This window comes from Cnephaeus nilssonii, assembly GCF_951640355.1.
Source record: "Cnephaeus nilssonii genome assembly, chromosome: 9".
Lineage (NCBI taxonomy): Eukaryota > Metazoa > Chordata > Mammalia > Chiroptera > Vespertilionidae > Cnephaeus > Cnephaeus nilssonii.
The window spans coordinates 91,452,225-91,465,691 of record NC_137080.1 but is presented as its reverse complement, the minus strand read 5'-3'; the positions used below and the strand labels follow the sequence as shown (position 1 = coordinate 91,465,691).

The 13,467-nt window shown below is 42.9% G+C and overlaps 1 protein-coding gene and 2 pseudogenes across 3 annotated transcripts in view; 1 reads left to right on the top strand and 2 right to left on the bottom strand.

The window, feature by feature from the left end:
- SLC26A8 (solute carrier family 26 member 8) overlaps nucleotides 1-13,467 on the bottom strand; it is a gene marked incomplete at both ends in the record, with an annotated part of 80,091 nt that overhangs the window by 41,904 nt on the left and 24,720 nt on the right. Inside the window, 3 exons of the mRNA XM_079781650.1 lie at nucleotides 271-353; nucleotides 4,093-4,242; nucleotides 5,405-5,569. Of these exons, the coding sequence (XP_079637776.1) occupies nucleotides 271-353; nucleotides 4,093-4,242; nucleotides 5,405-5,569 (398 nt within the window). The remainder of the gene's footprint in view (nucleotides 1-270; nucleotides 354-4,092; nucleotides 4,243-5,404; nucleotides 5,570-13,467) is intronic.
- LOC307105389 (large ribosomal subunit protein eL32-like) lies at nucleotides 6,758-7,256 on the bottom strand (annotated as a pseudogene). The gene has a single exon. The product of its transcript is annotated as a large ribosomal subunit protein eL32-like (transcript).
- On the top strand, nucleotides 9,485-13,102 carry LOC307105388 (large ribosomal subunit protein eL34-like; annotated as a pseudogene). Its single transcript has 2 exons — nucleotides 9,485-9,508; nucleotides 12,772-13,102. The product of its transcript is annotated as a large ribosomal subunit protein eL34-like (transcript).

Below are 13,467 nucleotides of genomic sequence, written 5' to 3'. Positions count from 1 at the left end.
GGTATTCCATGTATCCAACAATTTACTTGGGTATGGGGATCAGTTCAACTATGGGAAGAGAGTTGGAGGCTGACCAGAGAAGAAACAGGGGTTGCCTAGCCCTGCTTCTTTCATGAACCGCTATGTTCTAAAATGAACGTGAACTCAGCGACCCGAATGTGGCTGTGGCTAGAGACTACTCGCGGAGAATATCAATCAAGCCGTATGGTCAGCGGCCAAGAGAAGGTAACAGAAAGGGCAGAAATAGTCTTGAAAAGTGAAATTACCAACCTGTAGGGAATCATATCCATGAATGTCTTGCCGGTGTCTGTGGCAATGCTGATCTTGCTTGCAAGTGCACTGAAGCCAACAACCTGTAGGAGTTCACAAGGGGCAAACAATCATCTAAATACTATTTTATGTATTGCTTCCAGGAGGGAGGTGCCCTTAGCCGCTGGCAGGACCGGGGGTGATATATGTTGGTCCTTGGAAGGTTGGAGAGAGAGGTTCAGTGCAGCAAGGAGGCAGAAGCCCACCTGACTTAGTTCCCGAAGCTGGTTTTAGCACTGGAGCCAGAATGAAAGCAGCTCCAGCCTTGCTCTCTGCCACATAATGGGAACGAATGGATGCACTGGACTGCTTTTTCCTCACCAGCTTTGAACATCCAGAGCAAATATAAACTTGTTCTCAGGTTATACCTGTATCAAGGCCTCAGTTTTAAAAGTTTTAGATCGAGGTACATTGTGCCAATATGAATAGGTCTGTTGGGGATTATTGAGGTATATTGAGAATCATATTATTGACTAACCCTTAATAATATGGAACAACAGTTGATAGCACAAGAAAGCAGGTCTTCAGCAAGGTAATCACTTGCCGTTTTTCCTCCCCATTCATTGATTTCTAAAATGGCAAGTCTCCCTTGCATTTCAACTAGAAGGAAAATAGATAACCTAGCAATTGTTATACCTTATAAAGATCTCAAACCAAAGCAAATTAAACCAGAGACAATAAAACTTAATGCCTAGGTTAAAAAATTTTTAAAATTTATTGATTTTAAAGTGGAGAGAGAGAGAGAGAGAGAGAGAGAGAGAGAGAGAGAGAGAGAGAGAGAGAGAGAGAGAGAGATCCGTTGTTCCGCTCATGTATGCACTCACTGGTTGACTGCTGTATGTGCCCTGACCCGGATCGAACCCGCAGTGGACTTTGTACAGGCAAAGATAACTTTCATCTGTTAAGATCTCATGGTTTGTACGTTGCTACAGCATAAGTAGCATATTGTAGGTTTCAATAACCTTTGAGTATAAATTAAGTCACAACAAAGTTTACTCCTAAATTGCAATGATGCTAAGTCTTAAACTCCTTGTATTGCTGGACCTCAGATTCCTCTGTTGCTGCACGTCATGGTGCACCCTACTTATTTACAGCATTCCCCAAAGGAATGTCTTAACTGGGGCTCACAAACCAATCTGTCAGCCACAGTCAACCCACAGAATCCTCTATACTCTTACTTTCCTGTCTTAATAACCCTGGTTAACGTTCACTGCCTTTGAGGCTGCTTGAAGAAATAGCACTATGATTCCTGTTGCTGATGTTTCTTAAGGGAGGGTTGATTTGTGACAACATGGATGGGTTTTGAAGCTATTTAGGTTAAGTGAAATAAGCCAGACAGAGTAAAACAAATACTGCCTGATATCACTTACAGTGTGAAACCTAAAAACAAAACCAGTCACAATCACAGAAGCAAAGTGCAGAAAAGCGATTGCCAGGGGCTGTGAGGTGGGGAAAATAGGAAAATGTTGATAAAATGGTATAAACTTTCGGCTATAAGATGAATAAGGTCTGAGGAACTAATGTATAACATGGTGACTATAGTTGAGAACTCTGTTGTATAATTGAAATTTGATAAGAGAGCAGAACTTAAATTTTATAAGAATAATGCTTTAAGTATTCTCATCTCCCACCCCCCAAAAAGATAAACATGTGAGGTGATGGATGTGTTAATAACTAGATAGGGGAATCCTTTCGAAATGTACATATATGTCAAATCACAGTGATGCACACTTTAAACATCTTGCAATTTTATGTCAATTATATCCTAATAAAGCTGAAATGAGAGAGGAGAGAGAGAGAGAGAGAGAGAGAGAGAGAGAGAGAGAGAGAGAGAGAGAGAGGATGTCTTTGTCACAGATGCCATCTGCTGGTGGCCCCAAAGCCTCGGTTTGCTAAGGTGCCAGAACGGGGCGGGTTCCATGAAAAGGAGAGGTTGTCCCTGACTCCACTCCTGGAGTCAGGGCACCACTATTTGTGCCCAGTGTTTTGCAAAGTCTTTTATAAAAGCAGCCTTTCAGCTCTGCCCTTTATAAATTAATAGCTTTTCAACTGTTCCAGGGAAGAAAGAATATGCACCTCTATAAGAGGTGGACAACAGTGAAGAGACAGAGCTTGGTTTCAATTTCCAAAGCAGTTCTCATAGTCTTTCAATCATGAACTCTCTAGACCTGAATTAGAAAGTATAGGGTAGGTATGCTGTGGCAACATACAAACCATGAGACCTTAACACATAAAGGTTATTTTCGCCTGCACAAAGTCCACTGTCTCTCTAGGGCAGCTTCTTTGCAAAGGGTACCTCAGAGATGCAAACTAGTTCCATCTACTAACTATCATCTCAACAGACAACCCTATGATTATTACAGCAGGGGAAGCAAGTACATGGGGACTCACACCTAGTCTCCTACGGTTTAGGTCCGAAGTCACATGGTCTTGCCTAACTACAGGGTGGCTGGGAAATATAGGGGGACACATGGATATTTGGTGAACTTTAAGTATCTCTGCAACAGAACACTTCTTAAGGGGAAAAGAATTTTCAAAGACATCCAAGGATTCAGCAATCCTAATATGAGAAATGCTGACTTTAAAAACCCTTAAGCTTTATTTATGAAAATGTCTTTCTCATTATAAAAATGTTAGTTATAACTGCAGAAGATAAATTTTATCAGTGGATTTTTAAAAGAAACAAGAAGTATTGTTATTAGACAGTAGTGAGGCCAGCTCTACCACTTACTAGTGACATGGATTAGGTAATGCATTTCACAACGCATCTCCCTCAATGTCTTCACTGCAGCATGGTGGAAATGAAAGAGGCTGGATCACAGTGTGATTGCAACCATACTAAAGTAGAAACACAACTTCTGCATAGAAGAAGGTGGAAATTCACCAACACTGAGCATAGGCCTCTCATGTATTTGTTTGGAAGAAAGAGGGAATAACTAACAATCTAGAAGTATCTATCCATTGTAGTTGACTTTGGGTGGGTGCAACTATAGGAATTTCTTCTTTTCCTTTTATTGTTTCTTCTTTATGTTTTGCAAAACTGTTAGGATGAGCCTGTATTATTTTCATAAGAGGGGAAAACCTTATTTTTAATGGAATTTATTGGGATGAAATTGGTTAATAAAATTATACAGGTTTAATTCTATAATACATCATCTGTAATTATTTTTAAATAGAATGAAAAAGAGGCAATAGATGAAAATCATTTGCAAATAAGTATGTTTTTGCTAAGTGAAAGAAGTCAGTCAGAGAAAGACAAGTATCACATTATCTCATTCATACGTGGAATCTAATTAACAAAACAAACTGATGAACAGAGTGGATCCAGAAACATGGAAGCATGGAATAGAGTGTGGGATCTCGGAGGGAAAATGGGGGAGGGAGGGTGGGTGGGTGGGTGAGAGGTAATCAACCAAATACCTTATAATCATATATATATAACCGATGGACACAGACAATAGGGTGGTGAAGGCCTGGGTGGGGGAGGAGGCCAAGGGCAGGCTGGAGGGGGCCAATGGGGGGGAAAAGGGGGGACATATATAATGCTTTCAACAATATAGAGAAAAACAATAAAGATTTATTTAAAAAAAGAAAAGTATGTTTTACAAATATAAGCTAGCACTTAAAACTAAATGCATTTAAAGCTTTGTCACAATTCAACATATATTTTTAAAAAATCATTATTTTTACAGTGTTTTCTTTCCTAGTTGCTTATTTATATTTTTTAAAAGATAGGTATTTTAAATGATCCGAATCATGAATTTGGGACATCAGAACACCTACCAGGAAAGCCTCCATGGGAAACTCAAAGGGGTACTGATTGAAGGAGATTCTGATACATTTGTTGACTCTCAGAGTGACAACAGCAGTTAGAAATAGCAGGATGCTGGTGGAATTAGCTTTTGGGAGAGACATACAGTAGTTAAATATGTTCTGAAAGAAAACAAAATTACAGAGGCTTAGAAAGGGGTATATAATTGCCTAAGTCTAGAAAATGACACTCTTTCTAGATTAGTTCAAAAAGAAGTTCTTGGCCCTGGCCATTGTGGCTAAGTGATTAGAGCATTGGCCTGTGATCCAAAGGATGGGGGTTTGATTCCCAGTCAAGGGCAAGTATGTATCTAGATCCCTAGCCCCAGTTGGGCCATGCAGGAGGCAACCAAATGATGTGTCTCTCTCATATCGATGTTTCTCTCTCTCTTTCCCTCCCTTCCTCTCTTCCTTCCATTCTCTCTCTCTTAAAAAGAAAAAAAAAAATCAAAGGAAAAAATATTCTTGGGTGAGGATTAATAACAACAACAAAAAAGTCCCTAGCCCTGGCCAGTGTATTTCAGTGGTTAGAGTGTTGACCTGCACACCGAAGGGCCAGAGGTTCAATTCCTGGCCAAGGGCACTTACTTGGGTTACAGGTTTGACACAACCAATTGATGTGTCTCTCTTCCCTTCCCTCCCTCCCTTCTACTCTCTCTAAAAATCAATGAAAAAAAATGTCCTCAGGTAAGGATTAACAAACAAAAAAAGGAAAGAAAAAGGAAGTCCTTATATAGTGTTGCTAGACAAAAAAGTCTTGACCAAGTGGGTAGATATGTATTTTTTTAAGTTGAAAGTGATAGTAATATCCAATAAAGAAAAAACAGACTTTATACATTTCAGTATAACACAAAGGACCCGGGAGTTCTGTTTGTTAGCCTATTCTTTATTAATTCTCCTAGACCATATATGTACTTTAGCTTGGCTCCTGTGCCATTTTTGCATTTGGGGATTACTTAGCAATTTACATTTTTTAGATGTCTTAGGGATACATGTCTGTTATGAGGCATGTGATGGGAAGAATTATGATAGGTATAGTATCTTAAGTATCAAATTTTTTTGTAAGTCATGTAAGTTTACAAAGCTGGGCAACATGGTTAATGAAACAGAAAAATGGTCCAACTGGCCCCTGCAATTAATCAAGACTGTAAATCTAGGAGAGAGATGAATTTCAGGGCCCTCCTGACCCAGCTGCCTGTGCAGGAGTCTCTCCACTTGGGTCCGCGTCTGGTGGAGGACAAGGGGTGGGGCATCTGTGATTTGGGTGAGAGTAGAAATTACTCACATAGAAGAAGGCGATAGGACCAGCGTGGAAGCTAATCATAATCCCGAGGATGGAAGTCATCTGGGACACTATGATGTGCAGTCCCACGGCAGTCAGGTAGGCATTGATTGCTGCCTCCGGAAGGTAGGTTGCTATGAAGCCAAAACCTAACATGCCCATAACTAGCTGCAGGGGGTTCAGGTGAAAAAGAAAAACAGAGGCAGAAAGTCATCAGACCAGCAATGGCACCGGTTCAGTTCTCTCCAAAGGGTTTCCAACAAGAAGGTTAGGTTAGGCCCCTTTGATAACTCTTCAGTGTCTCTTTCCCTGACCAGCTGAAATTGGACCTTGGTGTTCATTCATTCGGGGCTCCCTCGGGCACTAAACCACACTTCTCTTTTTTTGAAATACTAGTGTTCCCATTGCAGGAAAAATCCTGCAATAGGGTTTCCTGCTGCACTCTACCCCGCCCTACCTGCTCTCCTCCCTTGTCCCCCGCCCCGCGTTCTCCGTCAGCCCCCCTGCTTTTCTCCCTTCTCTGCCAGCCTGCTCTCCTTCCTTCTCCCCTGGCCCCGCCTCTGCTCCTCCCTTCTCCCCCGGACCGCCCGCCTGCTTTTCCCTTCTCCCCCGGCCCCGCCTCCACTCCTCCCTTCTCCCCCGGCCCGCCTTCTCCGCCAGCCCGCCTGCTTTTCCCTTCTCCCCCGGCCCCGCCTCCGCTCCTCCCTTCTCCCCCGCCTCGCCTTCTCCACCAGCCCGCTCTCCTCCCTTCTCCCCCAGCCCTGCCTCCGGTCCTCCCTTCTCCCCGGCCCCGCCTCCGCTCCTCCCTTCTCCTCCCCCTGGCTTGCTTGCTTCTCCGCAGCTTTGCTCCCTTCTGCAGCTCTTGGCTTCTTTCTACACTGTCTTGGTATGCAAATTAGCCGCCATCTTTGTTGGAGTAATTTGCATATTCGTCCTGATTGGCTGGTGGGCGTGGCTTGGGCGTAGCGAAGGTGCAGTCAATTTGCATATTTGTCTATTATTAGATAGGATATTTTATTGATTTCAGAGAGAGGAAGGGAGAGAGAGAAACATCAATGATGACAATCATCCATCGGCTGCCTCCTGCATGCCCCCTACAGGGGATCGAGCTGCAACCCAGGCATGTGCCCTGACTGGAATCAAAGTGTGACCATTCAGTTCATGGGTGGACACTCAACCACTGAGCTACACCAGCCAGGTCTTCTTTCTTTCTTTGCAAGCACTTAAGCTTAATATATTGCCCTAGAATCTACTGACCTTGTTGACTTAAGGTTAACAGTCACAGACTAATCAGAATAAGCCATTGCCTTTTTTAAATTTATTTTTCCAAGGGCGGAAATGCCAGATGGCAGAATTTTATGATTTCATTAACACAAATACAATGTGTACACAATCTGTCTGTTCATTTTCTTCGCTGCGCAGCTGGCATTGGGATTGGTGACTCTGAGGGCCAGCTGGGCTGCTCTTTCCACAATGGCTTTGTGGTTCTTGGAGGAGAGAAACATTGTGAGCAATCTCAGCACAGTAAGACTTGTTGCACATCAGCAGCACTTCACGTTCTTGGACGTTACAGACCAGAAACTTCAGAAAGCCACTGGGCAGCATATGCTTTGTTTTCTTGCTGCTCCCATAACCAATGTTGGGCATCAGGATCTGGTCCTTGAATCTTCTATACACCCTCTTGTCATTGCCTCTGGGTTTCCGCCAGTTCCGCTCAATTTTGATGTATTGGTCTGACTGGTGCCTGATGAACTTCTTGGTCCTCTTTTTACATCTTGGGTTTCACAAGGGGTCTGAGGGCAGCCATGGTGCCGAGTAGGAGATGGCTGCCACCTCCGCAGGCAGTGCCGAGGAAGAGAGGGGCAAGCCATTGCCTTTTTAAAGAGCCCTTTCATTAGTCACTCTGAGAACCCTTCCCAGGAGATATTAACATTCCTGTGAAGAAAGCAGCTTTTTACAAAGGAAAAGACAATTTAAAAAACCTGAGTTCCAGCTCACACTTGGCCTTTAACTCTTATCTTTACTAAGAATGATTCAATTGAATTTTTGTCTTCAGGATTTTATATATATATATATATAAATAAATAAATATAACTAGAGGCCCAGTGCACAAAATTCGTGCATGGAAAGGAGGTGTCCCTCAGCCCAGCCTGCACCCTCTCCAATGTGGGACATCCCTCAGGGCTGCTGGCTTCCAACTGCTCACCTGCCTGCCTTCCTGATTGCTCCTAACCCCTTCTGCCTGCCAGCCTAATCACCCCCTAACCACTCTCCTGTCAGCCTGATTGATGCCTAACTGCTCCCCTACTAGCCTGTTTGCCCCTAACTGCCCTCCCCTGCAGGCCTGGGTCTCCCCCAACTGTCCTTCTCTGCAGGCCTGGTCACCCCCAACTTCCCTCCTCTGCCGGCCTGGTCACCCCTAACTGCCCTCCCCTGCAGGCTTGATCGCCCCCAACTGCCCTCCCTTGCAGTCCTGGTCCCTCCCTATTGCCCTCCCCTGCTGGCCATCTTGTGGGGGCCATCTTGTGTCCACATGGGGGCAGGATCTTTGACCACATGGGGCAGCCATCTTGTGTGTTGTAGTGATGGTCAATCTGCATATTACTCTTTTATTAGATAGGATAGAGGCCTGGTGCATGGGTGGGAGCCAGCTGGTTTGCCCTGAAGGGTGTCTCAGATTAGGGTGGGGGTTCCCTTGGGGTGTGGGGCAGCCTGGGCAAGGGGCCTGTGGTGGTTTGCAGGCCGGCCACGCCCCCCGGCGACCCAAGCATAGGCTGGAAGCAGGTATCTGGGATTTATGTATCTTCTATAATTAAAACTTTGTAGCCTTAAGCGGAGGCCTGGGCTGGCCAGGATGTGTGGAAAGCTTGGCTTCCTCCATCGCCGGGGGCAACCCAAGCCTCCTGCTCTTTCCAGCTCCATGGCTGCCACCATTTCTGTTTGGATTTATGTATCTTCTATAATTGAAACTTTGTAGCCTTGAGTGGAGGCCTAGTCTGGCAAGGGCAGGCGGAAAGCTTGACTTCCTCCATTGCCAGGGAAACCCAAGCCTCCCTCCTGCTCTCTGTGGCCGCAGCCATCTTGATTGGGTTTATTTGCATATTTGCTCCTGATTGGCTTGTGGGCGTGGCTGGTGGGCATGGCTCGTGGGTGTAGCAGAGTGATGGTTAATTTGCATATTACTCTTTTATTAGATAGGATATATTACATATATGTATAAAACATTGTATTTTATATGCATATATGCATATATAATATAGAAATACATATTTTAAATGTTATATATTATAAAATAAATTATATATATTTCTAAATATGCAAAGAGTCTAAACTAGTGACATCAAAGTATTAACAGAAGTTACCTTTGGGGAATGGGATAAAAGTTGATGGCAATGCCCTAGCCGGTTTGGCTCAGTGGATAGAGTGATGGCCTGCGGACTCAAGGGTCCCAGGTTCGATTCTGGTCAAGGGCATGTACCTTGGTTGCGGGCACATCCCCAGTAGGGGGTGTGCAGGAGGCAGCTGATTGATGTTTCTCTCTCACTGATGTTTCTAACTCTCTCTCCCTCTCCCTTCCTCTCTGTAAAAAATCAATAATATATATTTTTTTAAAAAGTTGGTGGCAATACTTTTATCATTTATACTTTGTTATTTGAGCTTTTTGCAATATACGTGTCCATCTTTTAGAATAAAAAACACAGTTGGAGAATTGATGGATAAAGTGTGGGCCCCAAAGCCCTTAAGAGGGTAGGTTAAGAAAACTGGCCCAGCCCAGTGAAGAAAAGGAAAAGGAAAAGGAAAACAAAAGTCTTGAAACCCATTGCTATCACCACTTCATCTTCCACTGGACTAGAAGGGCTCAGAAAACAAATTCTGAAGAGTAAATCTCTTACCTTTAAAAGCTTTTTGTTTCAAAGCTTCCTGTCAGTTGGGGCTGTGTCTCCCCCTTAACCTCCTGTCATTACAACTCAGTACTCTACTCTAGTCAGGCCAATCTGCTTCCTGTCTTTTGTGTGAATGTCTGATTTCTACTTCTGTGGTTATGCATGAACCCCTCCTTTTTTTTGCCATCTCTGTCAGTCTATGTCCATCATCTCTTTCAAGAGCGTAACGAAACTCCCCTTCTTTAGGAGGTGTGATGAAAAGAGCAAGATTCCTAGGGATGGAGAATGTGACTTCAATCCTGGTTCTGACACTCACTGGCTGTGAGTTTGGACAAATAAATTCTCATGAGCCTCAGTTTCCTAACCTGTAAATTGTGAATAACACTCAGCACGGTGTTTTGTATGGATTACATTATACAACACATGGAAACACTTAGCTCAAATCTGAAAATAGTGACAGATGCAAATACATATCACTCATCTTCATGCCATCCTTTCCTCCCACCTTGTAAATGGCAAGTATCTATAATTAACCATAGAGCTGCTTCATGCCCAGCTGCTATGTGGTATCAGAGTCTGTGTTAACATAGTTTTCTAGGCAGTCAGAGTTGTCCTCTGACATTAAAACTATCTGCCATTCTTGATGAACAAAAAGATAGATACAGAGACAGTAAAGCAACAAACAGACTTTCAAATTACAGGGGGAAAGTTAGGGAGGGGGGGGAGATAAGAAATCAAACGAAGGACTTGTATGCATGCATATAAGCATAAACAATGGACGCAAAACTCTGGGGGGTGAGGGCAAGTGTGGGTGTGGGGTGGGGGGGTAATGGTAAGATATGTACACATATAATACCTCAATAAAAAATTTATATAAAAAAAAACAAGAAAAAAAAACTATCTGCCATTCTTATAGAAAACAAGTACTAATGTTCAATGAATGAAAGAAAGTCTCAATAAATGGTTATTTCCTTCCCAGACAACTCCAATCCAACTAAAGATTACTTCTTTGTTTCATATTCTTTTGATACTAAACCCTTCACTTTTATTAATGTTAGTTTTCACTTTAATTATCTAGAGCACAAATTCTTGAGGTAGAGCATCCTGAGTCTGAATCCCAGTTTGGGATCTTACTAGCTATGTGACTTTGGGCAATTTACTTAATCTCATTATATCTTGTTTCCTTCATAGTAATATCCACCCTCAAAAAGGGGGTCTTGTGAGAATCAAAAGACATAATACATATAAAGTGCTTGAACAGTAACTAACACATAGCAATAAATGTTAGTTTTCTCATCTGGTTCAGAGTTCTTTAAATTTATACTTTTTATTTTTTATAATTGTAGATTGATAGGCAGTTGTCATAAACAAAACAGAGAGATCTGATGTACTCTTTATCCCATTTTCCCCAATAGTAACATCTTGAAAAACTATAGTACAAACCACAATTAGAATATTGATATTGATACAGCCAGGATACAACATAATTCCATCACCACAAGGATCCTTCTTTTGACCTTTCATAGCCAACACCCACTTGTCCCTCACCTCCCATTCCTACTCCCAATCTCCATCCTCCTACCTCCACTCTTATCCGTAACCCCTGTTCTCCATTTCTATATTTTTGTCACTTCAGGGATTTTACATAGGAATCATGAGTATGTAAGCTTTCCTATTTTCATTTTTGTTTTTCATGATTTTCTTCCTTCTGCTTATTTTGGATCTAATTTGCACTTGTTTTTCTAGTTATTTGAGGTGGGAGCTTAGTCTATTAATTTGAGACCCTTTCTTCTACTGTATGCATTTTAGTTCTATAAATTTCCCTCTCAGCACTGCTTTAGCTGTGTTCTGCAATTTTTGGTATGATTCCTTTTCATTTACCCTAATGTATTTTTTTTTAATTTCTCTTGAGACTTACTCTTTGACCTATGGATTATTTAGAAGTGTGTTGTTTAGTAACCAAATATTTGGAGATTTTCCTATTAACTTTCTGTTATTGAGTTCTATTTTGATTACACTGTGGCCAGAGAACATGTTATTTGATATTAATTCATTTAAATTTATTGAGGTTAGCTTTGTGGCTCAGGTTCTGGCTTATCTTAGTACTAGAGGCCCAGTGCACATAATTCATGCATGGGCAGGGGGGGGGGTGTCCCTCAGCCCAGCCTGCACACTCTCCAATCTGGGACCCCTCGAGGGATGTCCCCCCTGTGGGATCGGGCCTAAACGGGCAGTAGGACATCCCTCTCACAATGCAGGACTGCTGGCCCCCAACTGCTCGCCTACCTGCCTTCCCGATTGCCCCTAACCGCTTCTGCCTGCCAGCCTGTTCACCCCCTAACCACTCCCCTACCAACCTGATTGATGCCTAACTGCTCCCCTGCCAGCCTGTTTGCCCCTAACTGCCCTCCCCTGCAGGCCTGGTCACCCCTAACTGCCCTCCCCTGCAGGCCTAGTCCCCCCCAACTGCTCTCCCCTGTAGGCCTGGGTCCCCCCCAAATGCCCTCCCCTACAGGCCTGATCACACCCAACTGCCCTCCCCTGCTGGCCTGATTGCCCACAACTGCCCTCCCCTGCCATCCATCTTGTGGCAGCCATCTTGGGTCCACATGGGGGTGGCCATCTTGTGTGTTGGAGTGACGGTCAATTTGCATATTACTCTTTTATTAGATAGGATTTTATGCATGAGAAAACTAAGGCCCACAATGGTAAGATAATTTATGTTCATACAGCTGGCAAATGTCAAGGGATGGGTCAACCCAACATAATAACTTGCTTTTGCAGGCTCCCAATAAATCCTTACCTAATGAAAGATGGTTCCAGTGTAGATCAGTGACAATTAGCTAGGGAGTGAGTTAGTTGAGAAGAAAGAGAAGTAAATCTGGAATATGTGATTTTAGTTAGGTGGATTTAGCTTTAGATAGTAGACTCTCTGAGATAAATGAAAGACATTGCCAAAAATAAATTCTGATATTTTAATGTCATTGATATTATTGTGCTTCAGCTGTGGTCCTGTCATTGCAGAAAAAGGATTTCAGGCAAAACTCCAATGCTTACTAACCCAAAATATAGTATTTGAACCTATCAGTGCTATTCTTATTGAAAGAATATAAAGGAATTTTAAAAATATATTTTTTTTCTTTCTGATTTCAGAGAGGGAGAGGGAGAGATAGAAACATCAGTGATGAGAGAGAATCACTGATCGGCTGCCTCCTGAAATCCAGCATATACCCTGACTGGGAATCAAAATGTGACCTCCTGGTCCATAGGTCAACGCTCAACCACTGAACCAAGTCAGCTGGGCTAAAGGAATTTTTAAAACATGAAATTGTGTCTACAACTCTAGCCCATAGTTCCTAGGACCCTTTAGTCTCCGAGAAGGGACTGGTGAGAATGTTTAGTGTCTCATCCAAAATTAGTGGCTTTTTCCTCTTCCGGGGACGGTGACTTCAGGCATTCAGAATGGTCTAGCATTTGTCATATTAGCGGAGGCTGTCCTACAATACAGCCTCTAACAAAACTAGGCTGTCCCGAACCCCTGGTAATAGAATTGTTTCCCTTTACACCAAGAAGATTGGCTAAGCGCCAAAATCTGCATGTGGCATGTGCCTAGTCTGACTTTGCAGAGTTTGTGCTGTGAGACTTAAAGTTCTAGTGAGGTTATCTAAAATGAAAAAAACATGTCAGCAGGACCTGGTGTGGATCCATGTGTGCTGAATGTGTCCATGACAGGATCAGGCATGCTTTTTTCTTTGAGGAGCAGAGAATTGTTGTGAAAATATTGAAGGTACAAGCACAGAGTCAGAAAGCTAAATAAAAAAACAAGGCCGTTTTGCTGGCTGGAGTGGCTCAGTGGTTGAGCAGCAACCTATGAACCAGGAGGTAACAGTTCAATTCCCAGTCAGGGCATGTGCCCGGGTTGCAGGCTCGACCCCCAGTGTGGGGTGTGCAGGAGGCAGCCGATCAATGATCCTCTCTCATCATTGATGTTTCTATCTATCTCTCCCTCTCCCTTCTTCTCTGAAATCAATAAAAATATATTTTTTTAAAAATAAAGCTGTTTTGAATAATAAAAATAAAACAAAAACTCCCAAAATCAATGGTCGATGATTTCTGACAAGGGAGAAGTTTTGTCACAGTCTACCCACAGATCCTACAAGTTTTCCAGAAATAAATCACTGG